This window comes from Apostichopus japonicus, chromosome 22 (genome assembly GCF_037975245.1).
Source record: "Apostichopus japonicus isolate 1M-3 chromosome 22, ASM3797524v1, whole genome shotgun sequence".
Taxonomy (NCBI): domain Eukaryota; kingdom Metazoa; phylum Echinodermata; class Holothuroidea; order Aspidochirotida; family Stichopodidae; genus Apostichopus; species Apostichopus japonicus.
Window position 1 is genome coordinate 20131496 of NC_092582.1, and position 16941 is coordinate 20148436.

General features: G+C 37.3%; 1 protein-coding gene across 10 annotated transcripts; it reads left to right on the forward strand.

The window, feature by feature from the left end:
- The first annotated feature begins 3574 nt into the window (after positions 1-3574).
- LOC139964120 (RAB6-interacting golgin-like) lies at positions 3575-16821 on the forward strand. 10 transcript variants are annotated; one of them, XR_011791829.1, is made up of 8 exons: positions 3597-3854; positions 5087-5302; positions 6482-6714; positions 9157-9284; positions 11217-11318; positions 12293-12433; positions 13880-15003; positions 15049-16821. XR_011791829.1 is itself a non-coding variant. In XM_071965483.1 (7 exons), exons 2-7 carry the CDS (start codon positions 5248-5250, stop codon positions 14388-14390), a joined length of 1170 nt encoding a protein of 389 aa, XP_071821584.1. In that variant the 5' UTR covers positions 3575-3716; positions 5087-5247; the 3' UTR covers positions 14391-16821. The 10 variants fall into 10 exon arrangements, 4 of the variants coding, with proteins under 4 accessions (XP_071821584.1, XP_071821581.1, XP_071821583.1 ...); XR_011791831.1 differs by having other exon boundaries at positions 13880-14979; positions 15118-16821; XR_011791832.1 differs by having other exon boundaries at positions 13880-14979; positions 15142-16821.
- The last annotated feature ends 120 nt before the right edge of the window (positions 16822-16941 follow it).

Here is a 16941-nt window from a genome sequence, read left to right on the forward strand (position 1 = left end):
CTTTGTTCAATACGTCACGAAATAGAGGGCGATTACCATAATACTATGGAACGCTAAATGTGTAACGTTTCCAGATTCAGTCTATCAGAGCCATAAACCACTGATGATGTGATGCGAAAAACTAATTTCTGCCATACTTATTGCTCATTGAAAGTTGAATTCCAAGCGGCTTTCCTTTCTCGGTTTGCATTCGGGCGTACGCTGGAGTAGTCAGGAATGTCAAAAACTTAACCGGTTGTATACACACACAAAAAATACTGCTTGGTTACGTCATGATTTTACTCAGAGCTTTAATTTGGTTTGAAGATTTCTACTAGATAGCCAATGTCAAGTTTATCAAATGGATGCTTTACTACAGAATGAGGCAGCCCAAGAAAATTTCCCTCACTCGCAATACAGTCTATTTGGTATGACTAATGAAAATAGAATTTCCAATACGAGAACGGTACCACAATTACAATATATGCATGGGCGGCGATCATGGGGGGGACGGGGGGACATGTCCCCCCCAATATTTTAGGTGGGGGGGATATAGTATCTAATATCCCCCCAATATTTGGTGGCATAGTTTTTTTTAAGCATATGTTCTGTATTTTTTTATGATATCACTAGTAATTTCAAAATAGAAAATGCTTAGATGCAACTTACAAGGCCTGGAAAGTGCCATTTCCAGCGATCTGGGAGGCATTTTCGGCGAAAATTTTCTTTTGCGCTTCGCGCCAACTTATGGTGGCGCTACAATTAGAAAGTCTGGGTACAAGCTTTGCCCCTCCCTTGGCAAATTCCTCGCAAGGCGCCTGTCTAACCGTGTCACAATTTGTTACTATATATGACCGAAAGTAGTTTTTACTTTTTTTTTCTCGAAATGAATAGCTAGACGGACTGCATCCGTAATGAAATTTGGTTTGCATCTTGTGTATGAGTGTAAGTACGTACAATCATATATATATATGATCCACATCAAAATGGGTTCACTGGGTTTCCATTTGGCCTGTTTCCTACAAGATTTCTTAATGCATGTGCGTAGCCAAGGAAGGGGGGTGAAGGGTGGAGACCGCCCTCCCCCTCGAGCATATTTTTGTGGTATTTTCTATGATATCGAAGTTTTAAAGTAGCCGTTATAAGAAGTTTTAATATTTGTACACCAATAATTTAACTGTGTCTGAATTTTCGAAAATTCCTTGACCAACATTCTTCATCATACTTCCCTCTACTCGTGCAATTTCGACAGGTCTAGTAGGGGCTGAGGTTTTTTTTTTATATTTTTTATATTGTCCATAGATGAAATTTTGTGCAACATTATGTGTATGTTTTGAAGTGAATTTATTATTCAAATTCTGAACAAATAATGGGCTTAAAACCTTGAAAAGTGGGGCTGACGGGTATTGTGGGGCGTTACGTAGAATTACCTACAAAAGCAATGATCCACAGGAGCAGCAATGAGGTCGAACATGATATGTGACTGGTGACAATCTTGAAAAAAGGTTATGAATGAAAAAAAAAAACTATTAGGAAAAACTTGGTTCTCAGGCAAAAGTGTACATCTGGTTGGTCGTTTTCAAGCCCGAGAAGTGCCATTTCTGGTGATCTGGGGGGCTATCAAAACCAGAAATTTTCTTGTACGCTGCGCGCCAACCAATGGTGGCGCTCCGCTTAGATAGTAATTCGCCTGCATCCAAGCAAATGTCCCCCCCAATATTTGAAACAGATCGCCGCCCCTGAATATATGTATTGAAGAAGTCAGTAAAGGTTGCATATTAAATTCGGACTTCAACAAACTTTCCAGTTGCTTTATTTCTTCGATCTTTTGTAATCAATTCCTTGCATTTTCATACAATGGGCCATTGTGCTTAAAATTTCAACTTTAATTTTAATTATTTACCATCGGTGTATTAAGATCACGCTTTTGGAAGCGGGATCAGGCAGGGAAATTGTTTTTGGCAACCCTTTTCTAAGTAGCGATGCACTTTATGGCATTGAAGGATAATTCAGCAGTATTATACGATAGTCCGAATTATAAGCATTGCTGTGAAAGTACGAGTATTGAGTTATTTTGAGACGAATTAATAGTGTGGAAACTATATTGTAAAATAAAATATTGGTTCACTGCGTCACCTTTTTCCGGCAGGCTATTTGTCACTGTTAAAGATTGATTGTTATATAAATTACAGCTGGCTTTTAAAAAAGCTTGTATCCTAGCTATCATTTTTTCGGTTTCATATCCTATTTTGCCTTTCTTTATGACATCCTTTCACATTATATTTTCACATGTGTGTGTGTATGAAGCGCTTTGGTATTTTCAGTAATCTTGTTAACCCTTGACTGATTTGTATACCTCAATAGAGCGGTGAGGTGGCAGAACGGGAGAGTACACGTCTGCAGTACCTGAGGTCCCTGGTTCAAACCTCGGTGTCGACACTGACACCAATTTTCACCCCGCTCCTTTCTCGTGGTAGGAAAGTGGCTACACGTGGAAAGCGGTACTCACGTCCTTCGGAGGGGACGTTAAATTGCGGTCCCGGGAGCAGGACTACACACCCCTGCCTCGTTACTTCAGGGCACTATTCGAAAAGAGAAGGCGAGTTTCGCCGGTGTCCTTCCACGCACAAAAACTTGGAACCTCAATAATTTCCGACTAAGGATTTCCTTAGTCTGCTGAAGCACCTTCGGGTGGAAGCGTAATACGAGGTGTATCATATCATATCATATCATCTGTATACCTCAAAGCCACTCTTTGGTGCTCTATTTTCTGGGCGTCCATTGGGAGAAGGTGGGGGGGGGGAGGGGTGGGTGTTGTACACTCGGATGGGGCCAGAATGCATTGAGCCCATGTGTTTTCTACTTTGCTTTATGAAGGGTCACTGGTACTTTTCTCCTCTCTTTTGGTTACTTAAATGATTAATATTTTAACATGTATCCTTACGACGTCCAGGAACACATATGACAGACGATCAAATGATGAACTTTTCATTTCATATTTTGACCTTTCAAATTTCGATAGAAAGGCAAATTGTCAATGAAAAGGTCCACAGTTTGTGTAGAACTGTTTTCATAGGAAGGTGACAATTCCAATTTTGGGGATAAAAAATGAGATGAAAGTGCAAAATTTCAAAGAAACAAATCAAACTTAAGCATTATTTTGAGGACATATATAAGTTGGATATACAACAGTCAGAAAACAAGAGACTGATTTTTGAAATAAAACATTTCTACTGTCTAGATCAAAATAATTTCGATAAACATGAAGTCGAAATTTTGAAAAGAAGTGCCTATTCGGAACTGTACAGTTCCGTGCACACGTGAGCTAATGATCGAGTTCGAAGTCAAAATTGAAGATAAATAGTCAATACTTTACTATGAAAAAAAAACCCAACTTGATGACTCTTTAAAAAAAGCCAAAGGAAATAAAATGTTGGAATTTTGACGAAACAGTCGATATTTGAAATAATCTTAGTTGACATTTACAGAACGTTCATATCCACTGTCATTCACTGATACCATCAATGCAACCGATGCCAATATTGGGGTTCAGTCCTTCTTTAGGTTCATACATGATTCAGATTGCATTAAACATACAGTAGCAAGCTTTCATGCTGTAGAAGTACGTGTACCACGATTTACCACGACCAGTATGTCTAGCAGACTGCGGCGTAGCTACAGGATGTACGCAGGCTGCAACATTCATCGTTCACACTACACACCACAGAGAATTGGTCGTACGTGTCATGTCATACTTCTTTAGGGTGATTTCGTGACAGGTATCTCGGGTCACTTTTCTAAAAAAGTACTTTTATTCCTTTGATTTTTTAGTATGAAGATAACATAGGAAACTTCTATTGTTGCTCTTTGCATAGGTAACGTCATTTGAAAAGTTGACATCTTACCGTAACTTTAAGGCCTCAGTTTTGGTTAGCTAGCTAACCAAACATTTACATCGCTGAATCAGTAAATAATAACAGTACCACCGAGTTAGGCCTAAACCAAAGTTAGGCTCGCTATTCATTGTATAAATTCTTTGATTCGTTCTTGTTACCGCTATTAACTAAAAGTGACCAATATATGGCCCTTAGAAGTAAAAACACACCAACTAACACAGGGCAGTTTCGTACGCGTCACCACAGTGCGTAGGCTACTCAACCTTTCTAAAATAAAAAAGTGGATTTTCATAGGCCTAGTAGTAGTAATACCGAAGTAGTATAAGTATTAACTAGAGTTGGTCAATCTCCTTTTCCTAAATAGCATAACAATTTGCACACAAAGTTTGGATTTAGGCCAAGTGCCTTTTATATGGCAATGAAACCAATGTAAAACCACTCAAGAATATTGCTGGTTGGTTCCCCTCGATAATATCTCTTGTTTACAATCCTGTTCTTGCCAGTTGCGTGCGCGCAAAGGGCATGGCCCTCACTTCTGACGGTCAGTTGGGGTATGTCTTAATTATACAAGGGAAGAATTGGACTACTGATGCATCCTCGTTCCCTCCCCCTTCCAACCTCACAATAAGTATTTGTTAGCAAATTCATGCATTTAGGGCCTCTGATATAGACCTGATCAATAGTTTTAATATGCCTCGAAATGCACCTTTGACAGTTTAAAGTTAACTTTGTTTTCTGGGGAACGACCCTCATAGGTTTCGACTTCAGTGACTCCAATACAGTCCACCTTTATAAAATCCTTCATTCGCCTCTGGCCCTTCCACAAACATTCAGGTTCACATACCTTGATCAGGAAATTTTCAATTGGTCCCTATCTAATTATAAAGCAATGGAGTGATTTAATGGTCATAGGTCACAGACTGACAAAGTGGCAACCCCTCAAAAGGGGAATGGGTCTGATATTCTACAGCACTTCAGTTATGCGAACCATTTTTAAAATTGCTAAGACATTATTTGTGAAACATCATTAGTGAACAAAGGTTTAAGAGCTGTTCTTAATACCCAACTGATTTGTATTGCCTAATTGAAAGTAATGTAATACAAAGCATAATGGAGTTCAGTACATGTATCAGTACGTACACGTATCTGTGATGCTTTCTGTTATGAAGCTTATTAGGAATAATTGATATTTTTTCTTAAAATCTTTACAGCATTACTTTAGGTAGCTACTTATTTGTAATATACCAGTCTGTCTAGAAAAGGAGGCTCATGAGATGGTCAGCTGAATACCATGAATCCAGACAGAACTTCATAGTTTGTGTTAGGAAGAACAAAAACACTGGTAATCAAGGTACAAAGTCTTTCATCCAAGATGGCATGGAGTGGCTTTAGTGAAGACCAAATCAGGAAGATGAAAGAAACAACAGGTACAGAAGCAGTACTGCTTTAAAGCAGCATTTTGCATTTGGGCACCGTTTTCTACTTTTTGGAATTGTCCATCAAGTTTTTTACATATATCAATCACAAAACAGCAAACTAAGATATTAGCCAAGTTTTTCCCTGCCAACAACGTTAATTGGCGAGTAATTAAGGATATTTGCAGATAATGAGAAGAGTGTCCACGACAAATTCCTCATACAAAATTAATCGCATACAGTTCCCCCCAAATCCACTAGTTTGGATTCAACCAATCAGAGATGCAGGTTTAGTTATGAACCGTTGCTAAAAATAGATTCAAAACTTTGCGTTGGTACAACCAGGGAGTTGTTATGCAACTCCCTTGTACAACTGCCATATAGACTGTACACAAATCAAGCATGATGTTATATTACGTATTGGTCAATGACGTTCGTAGTGTTTAAATATTCATATTATGGGCGAGGTTTACAGTATTGGGATCCCAATGGAAAATATCTTGGAGAAAAACAAAGATGAAAGTTGCAAATTTTTCGACTTTTATGCCACCATTTGAAGTAAAATTTAAATAGATAAGCTAGTTATGGCATAGTGGAGTCAGTGAGGTTGTGAAAAATCACAGAAATGGACGCAAATTGCTGCTTTAATGAAAGAGATCATTCTGTGTAAAAGAAAATGTCAGGTTCATAGTTTTATGATATTGAGGGTTATTAATACAATGAAAAGGTCTCGTCATTTAAAATGATGACCGTATCTGAGTCGATCTCATAAGGTTACAGAGATAACATTTGAAGTGTCTGTGAAAGTCAATATGGCACTTTAGCTGGAATCCACTATGTATGGCTTACGTTTGTAAGGAATGGTGAGACAAAATTGGGATGGCTGACAATACTGATGTTTTGAAAAGAAGTCCAGGGAATGACCAGACACACATATACACATATATATATACTAAGGCATCTCAATTTTTGTGAAAGAGCCTGAAGTAAAAACCCAGTTTGTTTACAGCGATACCTCCATGAACACAAATTAATCTTATTGGACAACCAATTATGGTTGTTCGTAGAAGAAGTTCAATGAACAAATGGGCATACTGTGGGAACAAGCAGCAGCCATGTTGTTTCACCATTTTGGAAGTTTCAGTCTGTTATCTATGTACAGCCTATTTAATTTTTAATTGCCCTTTACAGAGGAGAATACATCCATGCGAACATCAAAAGGACAAAAAAACTCCAGCAAGAGAGGTCGTCCGTTAGGTAACAGAGGCAGAGCCCCACCAACCATCAAAAAGATCCCAAACCAAAGTGGGAAACCACTTTTACCAGAAAGTCAAAGACTGACTTTGCCTTCCAGACCTGAAAGTGAAGCTTGGGAGGAAATCCAATCCCCTACAAAGAAAAATAGTCATAATGGAGAAACGAAAGTGAGTTGATGTAAATTCAGTCTTACTTTGCCTAGATATAGTGGTTTTCCATGTTTTTGAGAGGGTGCTGCCTGGCGGTCCTCTCCTCAATGTGTGATCTATACTGTTGATAGGTCTCTGAATCAAAGTAACAGACTTTAATGTGCTTGTCCATTCTCATCACAGAAAAACAGGTTATGTTACAATGAAAGTTACATTTATTTACAGAGTGGGGGGGGGGGGGAGGGGGTAGATAGCTCAGATGGCTGACTACCTTTCAGCATAAGTGTATTTGAGTATAACCAAATGACAACTTCTTAACAGTACGTTCTTCATTCCTTGCCAAAGCAATGGAATCTTCAGATGATGGCTTGACGCTTATGTGTGTATCCATTTGTGTGCTGTGTATATGTGTGTCTGATGCTTTGGCTTGTTAACTCTGCAACTCAAAAGTATGTACAGTATGATAGTTTAATATTATACTTGGTATTTGCATCCAATTAAATGACTACAAGAATCTTATTGTTTTCTGTGGTGGTTAAAGATCATTTCAGGTCAAGAGAGTTCAATATTTGAAAACATAATTATGTGGATCCGTCTTAGTGAAAACAAGGATTCTGTCTTTGTTTGTAGAGGTCAAAGGTTATGATGGTCTACAGATTCCAAAGTCAAAATACCTTGTGAGCACAATAAGTCCAAAGGAAATCTGTATATGAAGTTCATACTTGGTTCGTAAATTGCTCATGACGAATCGTTTGGAAATGGAGGTCAAAGTCTGCAAACCTTGCGTATCTGGTAACTTTAAAATCATATTTGGTTGAAGTTCATGCTGGGTATTTAAATTCTCCTTGATGAGTACTATATCCCTGTAGACATTGGTGGAGTTCAAAGTTCATTTGAGGTCAACAGGGTTCAAAGTCTTTGAACATTGTAACTGCTGTAACTCAAAAAGTGAATCTTTGTTGAAGTTCATACTTGGTATGCAGACCTTCCTTGGTGAGAACAAAACCTTGTTGACATTGGTGTGAGTCAGTGGTCACTTGAAGTCAACATATAGGTCAAACTCTGAAAACTTTATAAAAGTTAGTACTAGGCACACATTGTCTTTTTAGATCAAATGTCATTTGAGGTCATCATCTGAAATCAAACAGGATAACTCGCAACTCTTCTGTGTAGGTCAGATATCATTTGAGGTCAAATGATGACTCCCAAAGTAAAGCTTGAATGAATTGTAGATGTGGTGTTTGGATTCACCTTATTAAGTACAAGAACATTGTGGCTTTGACAATGACTAAATGATTTATTTACATGTTTGGTTAAAAACGTGTGGTTGCTTTTTCAAACCATTACAAATAAATTATAAATTATAAATTTAAGAAATTTGAAGTGGTTGGCCCCAGGACAACCAGCTCACCAATTTTTGGTTGTCCTGCTGATATTTTGGTCGTCCTGTAAAGCTATAGTAATTTATCATTGGAAATGTGAATGTTGAGCTATTTCATGGATTCTAGATCAAATTCTGTGTTTCTTTCCGCGGCCTTGCTGGATTTTATTTTCTAATAATGCTGACTGTAGCAAAGATTGTGTACATTAGTTAGGTACATGATGTTTTGCTGCAGGGCGTAACGATACAATAACCACGTGGTAAGCTGTAGGTGCGTCATAGTACTGGTCTAGTGTTTCAGTTTCAGTAATGTTATTAGCGAAAAAAAGTTTGCGTCCCAGGGACGCAAGCCCCCGAAAAAGTTTGTGTCCTGTAAAAAAAAGCTTGCGTCCCGATCGAACACCAATTACGTTTATTGTATGACCTACTGTACTAATACTAACTGTGGTTTTTTGAAAAGAAATAATGAAAGATGTTCGTTCAAAAATGTGTTTTGTTATGTTTTCCGTTGACCTAGTTGTAAGTGTGTACTTGGTGTTGTTTCTCAAAAAAAATGTGGTGGATGGGCGGGGTCTTTGCCCGTGGGGGTTAACCTGAACTCTGATTGGCCTCTGTTGACAAACGGACGGAACAGAAAATACCATGAATCTTGGTCTGAGTGGTCCATGTCAATGTGAGGGCTTGGCCTTCCTCAGGCTAATAGAACGTGCGTATACCTCTACGTATATTATTTATTAGATGAAGGTGGAGTTTGGAATGAGTTTCTTCTTATGTGAAATGTCATTTACGTTTTTGGTTTCACGCTTGTTTCCGTGTCTTTTTCCGTTTGTCTCACGGAACATTAACCAGCCATTGCGAAAGTTTTTGGTTGTCCGCCGGGCAACCAGTACTCCACGATTTGACAAGTTTTGGTTGTCCGGCAGGTAATTTGGTCGTCTCGGACGACCGGACGACCGCTAAATTTACACACTGCTTGATTGGTCTAGTACAATTGAGCATATTAAAAAACAAGTTGGTACAAATTTCCTCATAGCTCTGCTAGAAGTTTCATATTGCTTGACCCCTTATCCTATTTGTAGAGAGAAGTTGAACCACCATCTAAATTACACAAAGAAGTGGTGGACCAACCAGTTGTCCAAGAAACTGAGAATGGTTTGTTAGAGAGAGAAGCAGCTTTAAAAGAACTGGATGAAGATGTGGGGAAACAGTAAGTGTTTTTTTTTTTGCTTTAAAGTCTCATTACTTGTTTGCCAAACTTAAACTTTGACCTTTCCAGCTGACTGCACTAAAAGCTCAGTGAAAATGACACTGTTCTATCCAATTTTCATATAAAAATTCATTATTTTTATTGAGTTATCTGTCGTTAAACATTTTGAGCTGAATAAAAGTCGCCAGATTTATTAAAGAGTCTGTAGATTCTACAAACTTCAATCAAATTTGCATGTCCTGCCCAACAGATCATGCACCAACCAAATCTCTCTGTTTTGTTTATGACCGTTGGGCCTAGGACTACTTTCAGTTTCGTGGCTAGCCTGTCTTAGGTCCCTTCTCTTATATAGTATCTCTCCCTCAAAATTGTGTCATTTCAAATTTTGTCATTTCCTTCCATTGCAATGAATAGGTGTTTTCAGACGTTTCCTCCGTGGAATTTTAACTTGTGGACGATACAAGTAAAGGACTGCATTAAAATCTTGATTGGGCTGCATGTGTAGACTATTTTGTTTATATTTGTTTATATTTGTGAACACACTAACATGGGTGGTCGCAGTGATTCTACGGTAAATCGTTCGGGCCATAAGGGCAACAGAAAATAAATTTCTTTTGATTGCTTCAGCTTTTCTCCATTAAACCCACCTGGTCAGATTGCATTTAGAATTAGAAACACTGAATCTACCTTGGAAGTTTGTTTTCAGAAATTCATGAGCACACAGGTATTGAGACTTTAACTAACAAGGTCAATTCAGACATTTATGGAAATTATTTGATTCTGCAAAAGGACCTGGGGTGCAAATGTTTCAACTCTTGTTACTCTCTTAAGTGTGTGTGAATAAATACACATAATATAGATCAAAACTAAATGATCCTAAGAAAAGGAGGTCATAAAGCTTTTTCTTTTTGGATACTTGCAATAGGTGTATGTGTGTGTGTAATGCCCTAGCTTGTAAACACGATATCTCAAGATAGGTAACCTCTGCAGTTCTCATATTTGGCATGTGGCTTCCCAATAATTTGTACAAGAAGCATTTATATTGTTTTGGGTGAAGGTAAAAGGTTATTTGGTGTCAGCAGAGGGCAAAATGTAGAAATCTCAATAATGCTGTAACTCCAGAAGAGCTCATATATGCATGGTAGGATAGCCATATGTAGTGTAAAGTTTTTGCACAATTTGGTGCAGGTCAGAGTCTATTTAAGGTCACCAGGGGTCAGAACTTGTAATCCTTGTAAACATGATATCTACAGATAGGAAACTGTATTGTCTCTCATATTTTGCATGTGGCTTCCTGCTATTCAGCCGTTTCTACATAAGTTGTTTTGCAAACAGCTTATATATCCACAAGCTGTTCTTGTATGGGGAAAAAAAAACCTCATAGACAACTGTTTTGTCGTTGTTTTTCTCTATGATGTAGAAATCATTTATGTACTGGATACTGTAATGCAATGAGTTAATGTGCATTTTGATGAATTCCTTGTACAGAGTACTATAAAAGAAACATACCAGATGCAACATGTTATGCAGAAAGCAACAACTAAGGGTATAAAAGTCAACAGAGTTTTCAAGAAACCTTAATGACATAGTTAGTAATTTCCTGTAGTGCAGAAAAGTTTATCATGAAAAAAATTATTCATCATCAAACTACTTTATCTAATTAGGACTAGATGTTGAAAGTGGCTTTTTAGGTAGCTTCAGGCACTAATTTTGTCTTTCTGATAGGTGTCGCATTTTCTGTAAGTTTATTTATCCCTTCTAGAGGAATTTATTTGCATTCCCTTTAATTAAGCAGAAAACAGATATATCTGCTATGGATGTGCTTGGGATATATGTCTGTTCATTAATAAGTAATTATGATTATAAATGTAATGAAAATAATTTTAAGTAAGTTTATTTTGTTTGTGAATTATCATTTATTTTATACCCTAGACGTGAACTTACAAAGTTGCAACAGCTTCAGGAACAACAAAAGGAAATGGAGGAGGACAATAAGAAAAAGAAAGCATTGTTATTTAAGGCTCTAGAAAATAGGTAAGCTGTATTGTATACCTGGTTTTCTTATTGTTATTTCTTTCCCAAGCCTAACTGTTGCATATCTCCTGTCAAGGTCAGGTTTCTCTGAGGAACATTTCCTTTTTAAGCAGTCTGTAGGGAGGGACAGAAATTTCAAAAATCACCAATCACACAGTTGGATCTAGTCACAGCTCATAAGGACCAATCACACAGCTATCACAGAATAAAAGGACCAATCAGCCAATCACCCAGCTAGTTTTAGTCACAGTTCTAAAGCTAATCACACAGCCTCGTTTAGTCACAGTTCCAGTTCCAGGACAAATCAGGGATTCATGATGCATGATACAACGCACTGAAATCTATATGAACCATTAATTCATTTCAAGTATAAAATGAACAATCAACGGAGATTCGGCTGGTGAAGGGACAGGGACGGGGCCCCATAACTTAGGAACCCCCTATGTTAGAGCGGTTACAAGCTAAACCCATTCTCAGGTGACAGCATGGCCACGGATGGGTTCTAGTAAGGGAGGGTGGCACTAGGTCTGGGGCAGTGTCCTCCACCATAGTCTCATTTTGTTCTTCCTGCTTCCATCTAAAGAAAGTATTCTATCCATTCGTGCCTAACCTCAATTTAGTTTCTCAGTTTAGTCTCAGTAAAGTTACATAGTTGGTGTACAAACTAAAAATATATTTTTCCCTCCTGCAGAAACTGCACTTGGCGCATGCCCCTACACACGGATACACAATTATTCATTCAATGCTTTTCATAGATCTTTCTCTCATCCTGGTCAGTGCTTTTGAGTCGACTTTTCTATCGAGCACTTAAATGGTGTCATGATACCAGTGATAACAATATGAACATTACATGATTTTCCTTTTCAACATTTTGTCATAACACTCGACATATGTACTTCATTTATTGCTATGGCCTAATGCCTACTATATTGGATGGATGGACCCCATTCTATGACAATTTTATTTTTCTCTAGGAAAAAGAAGACCCAAGAAGAATCCAAAAGACTTGCTTTTGTCCAGAAAGAACTAAGTAAAATTGAGAATCTTTTGACAAATGATGTCAGCATTTTAAGAGATAAGATTGAAGAGGCAAGTCGTAACTATTCAGATGCAGAGTGAGTAATTTCAAGATTCACTGCAGATATCATGATGCAGAAAGTATGTATCTCTGGTAGTAGCTGAAAGTATGTAAGCATTCTCTAACCAAACATCTCTGGTAGTAGCTGAAAGTATGTAAGCATTCTCTAACCAAACATCTCTGGTAGTATCTGAAAGTATGTAAGCATTCTCCAACCCTACATCTCTGGTAGTTGCTAAAGTATGTAAGCATTCTCCAACCCTACATCTCTGGTAGTAGCTAAAAGTACGTAAGAATTCTCCAACCCCACATCTATGGAAGTAGCTGAAAGAATGTAAGCATTCTCCAATCCACTCGCTGAAAGTATGTAAACAAATAGCAACATTGATAATACTCAATAGTAGCTGAAAGTATGTAAGCATTCTCCAACCATACAGTACATCTCTGTTAGTAGCTGAAAGTATGAAAGCATTCTCCAACCATACATCTCTGTTAGTAGCTGAAAGTATGTAAGCATTCTCCAACCATACATCTCTGTTAGGAGCTGAAAGTATGAAAGCATTCTCCACACCTACATTTATGGTATTAGCTGAAGTATGTAAGAATTCTCCAATCCAATAGCTGAAAGTATGTAAACAAATAACAATATTGATAATACTCAATGTTGGATATAAACATTGCATTCCCGGTAGTAGCTAATATCAATGTTGTTTTTTTGTTTATACTAGCTTTTAGTATGTAAACAAAGAAACAACATTGATAATATCATGGGTTGGTTATGATGCCTTCCTGGCAACTAGCAGAAAGTATTTAAACAAATAAACAACATTGACTACTTGGAGTCAGTTGTACTGGTTTTAGGAATAAGGAAAAATAGACATTGTCCACCTTTGGTGTTAGTGTGAACAGCAGTAGTATAAAAAGCTATAAAGCTGAAGAAGTATTTTTTGTTTTGTTCACATGAAGCAAGTCTATGCTCATTACTGGATAGACGAAAAAAGGACTTGTAAATATTTCACTTAACTTTTACCAGGTAATGGTATGTCAGCAATCAAGGGCGTAGGAACCGGGGGGGCTGGGGGGGCGCCAGCCCCCCCTGTGAGAAATGTGGAGGGGCGGAAGTATCATTCCGCCCCCCCGCTCCGCAAGTCAGAAAACCCCTTTTTCATTTCCAAAGGAGAAAAAAAATCTCATTTGGAGCACCAAATTGCATCTAAGGCCAGGTGAAAATACAAAATTAAGTTTACAAAATGGAGTGGGTGTTGAAGTGTGCTATATTGCACCAAATTGTATCTGAGGCCACCTGGAAATGCAAAAAATTCCAAAGGGGAGGGGGACACCCCCTCCTCTTAGACCCCTCCCCCAGGCCGGCCATCAGTCTTCAGCCCCCCCCCCCCCACTCAAAAGTACCTTCCTACACCACTGTCAGCAATAATCAAAACTTGTTTTCTTGAAAAGGGTTATATGTTTACCATTGATACAGGAAACGTTATCAGACTGCTGAAAAGGAATTTGTAGCTGCAAAGATTCACCTCCACAAAATGGAAGAAAAGAAGGAAGCTTTGACAGAACACCTCTTTACAATCATTCATGAGAATGAGCTGAGAAAAGCTAAGAAGTTAGAAGAACTAGTTAGCTCTTTGGACACCTACGATATGAGTGCACTAATGGTAGACACACAGGGTAGTGACGCTGTACCTTCAAAGTCAGAAGATGTACACCCCGCTGAATCGGATGAACGGGAAGGTAACAAAGTCACTGATACTACCAGCCACACGATATCTGCAGACTCATTGCAAACCAGCAGTAGGACTGATGAAGTCAGTCCAAGTAACATTGACACTGTGACGGTGAATAAGGAAACTGAGGAGATCAGTCCAGAAGGGAAATCAGAGATTTCAGTGACAGGGCCGGTTGAGAGATCTCCAAGCATTGCAGAGAAACCTGAGAGTGAGCAGTTAGAGGCTTCCAACCTGATCGCCAGTGACAGCTGACAAAAGTCATTATAAGGTAGCTGTCATAGGTCATTATAAGGTAGCTGACATAAGTCATTATTAGGTAGCTGACATAAGTCATTATTAGGTAGCTGGCATATGTCATTATTAGGTAGCTGGCATATGTCATTATTAGGTAACTGGCATATGTCATTATTAGGTAACTGGCATATGTCATTATTAGGTAGCTGACATAAGTCATTATAAGGTAGCTGACATAAGTCATTATAAGGTAGCTGACATAGGTCATTATAAGGTAGCTGACATAAGTCATTATAAGGTAACTGGCATATGTCATTATTAGGTAGCTGACATAAGTCATTATAAGGTAGCTGACATAAGTCATTATTAGGTAGCTGACATAAGTCATTATAAGGTAGCTGACATAAGTCATTATTAGGTAGCTGACATAAGTCATTATAAGGTAGCTGTCATAAGTCATAAGGTAGCTGACATAAGTCATTATAAGGTAGCTGACATAAGTCATTATTAGGTAGCTGACATAAGTCATTATAAGGTAGCTGACATAAGTCATTATAAGGTAGCTGACATAAATCATTATTAGGAAGCTGACATAGGTCATTATAAGGTAGCTGACATAAGTCATTATAAGGTAGCTGACATAAGTCATTATTAGGTAGCTGACATAAGTCATAAGGTAGCTGTCATAAGTCATTATAAGGTAGCTGACATAAGTCATTATAATGTAGCTAACATAAGTCACTAGGTAGCTGGCATAAGTCATTATAAGGTAGCTGACATAAATCATTATAAGGAAGCTGACATAAGTCATTATTAGGTTAACTGATATTATCAATTCAGTTCTTTTGAATATTCTTGGTAGTAGAGCTGTTGGCATCATAAGAAAAGCTTGTGGTTTTATTGTACCAAGAGTTAAAGGTTTCTAATAAATAAGCTGCATACTGTAGTATTGGTAGATTGTCAGTCCCTATGAGTTGGAAGTTTTTCTATTAAAGCCCCATTTTGCATTCAGTCTCCATGGTCTAAATCTTTCTCCAGTACTAGCGTGGAGTAAATAATCACACAATCACAATGATGTACTTTGTTGTCCAAAGTTTGGCGTATTTGCAGATATCCAGCAAAATAAATAATTCAAACCAAAACAAAGTTGTCCTTTTCTTTGTTATTGTTTTGGTTGAGATAAAAACATGAATCAGATGCATGCTTTCATCTTGGAAAAAAAATGTAAAAAAATTACATCAAGATTGTGTGATTATTTAATGAACAAAAGTACCAGAAACTATTGTAGAGCGAGCAATCTGTTAGTTCGTATTTATAATGGAATGCATAATGGGGCTTTAAATTCTGAAGGATATTTTCATTATTTGAAAGTGTTAATTTTCAGGGTGTTCAGACTAGTAATTAGTAATTTTAAGTTACATGAGTCATTTGACCTCATAGCTTGTCAATGAGAAATAAAAAATGGACACTGAAATTAATCTGAAAGGCAGTCAGTAAATCCATACTGATTGGCTTGACATGCTGTGTATATATTTTGTTATGTTAGATCTTGTTTCACACAACTCTCATTTCTAGATGATACATTTTGCAAGAAAAAGCATTGCTTTCTGAAATAAACTGGTTGCCACCCTTATATTTATCAAGTTCTTATTGATCTGTACCAATTCTTAGTGAATTTCTAATTATTATTAATAATATTATTATTTTTGTTTAGAAACTTAGTTATTCTTGCAATCTGGACTGGGTAGCATTTCCTTCCGGACAATGTGATTGCTTTGCAGATATCAGGTTATTTAAAAGTCGTTAACCATCATTGAACAGTATGATTTATATGACAGTGTATGCAATCAATTGTCACTTTGCTGTTCAGTATTTCCTAAAATTTGTCAAATAGTTTGAAAGTTTGTTTCGAATTATGTATGTACTTACATTTTGCAGTAGAAGTATAATTTCTAGTCATGCCGAGTTCTAAAATATTTGTTTAGAAAATGTTCTCTTTCCATGTTTAATATTGGTTTCTCTATTTATAAGATTTTCATATCTCACTTACAATTTGTTTAAGAATTTCTTTAACTAAGTGTTTATGGTTTCATCTAAACATCTTCTAAAAGCCCTCTCTACAACTCTTTTATTGTCTTCCAACGGATTTATTTCATGAACTTTATAGAGGACAGTCTGCTATTCTCAGGGTTATGTGAAGGCATAGATGTCTGGTATTTATAAAAATTTAAATAATAATCAAGTTATTAACAGATGAGTGAGCAATAGTCTGTTTTACATTGAGAATGATGCTGCACTCCAAATTACTGGTTTAGACTACTTACATGGTAACCTGTCCGGCCTCTTGTCATCTATGCATTTCTTTATTTAAATATTTATTTTCTAAAGACATCTCTTATTTTCTTGTTCATATCTCTAATAAAAAAGGAATCTGCCAACATAAAAACAACTTGAAGTGTTGTTTTCTCATTATTGTATTTCAAGTATTATAGTGTGAAGTGCAGCATAGTGTTAACATTATATCAGATAAGCCTCCCTTTAGTAATTTTAGTCAGAGATGGTGGGCTCA

What these genes read in the sequence shown, in the direction of transcription:
- LOC139964120 (XM_071965483.1), top strand. Translation starts at nt 5,248, where the DNA reads ATGGCATGGAGTGGCTTTAGTGAAGACCAAATCAGGAAGATGAAAGAA. An exon ending in TTTAAGGCTCTAGAAAATAG is followed by an intron (nt 11,319 to 12,292) that starts GTAAGCTGTATT and finishes ATTTTTCTCTAG; the next exon opens with GAAAAAGAAGACCCAAGAAG. An exon ending in CGTAACTATTCAGATGCAGA is followed by an intron (nt 12,434 to 13,879) that starts GTGAGTAATTTC and finishes CCATTGATACAG; the next exon opens with GAAACGTTATCAGACTGCTG.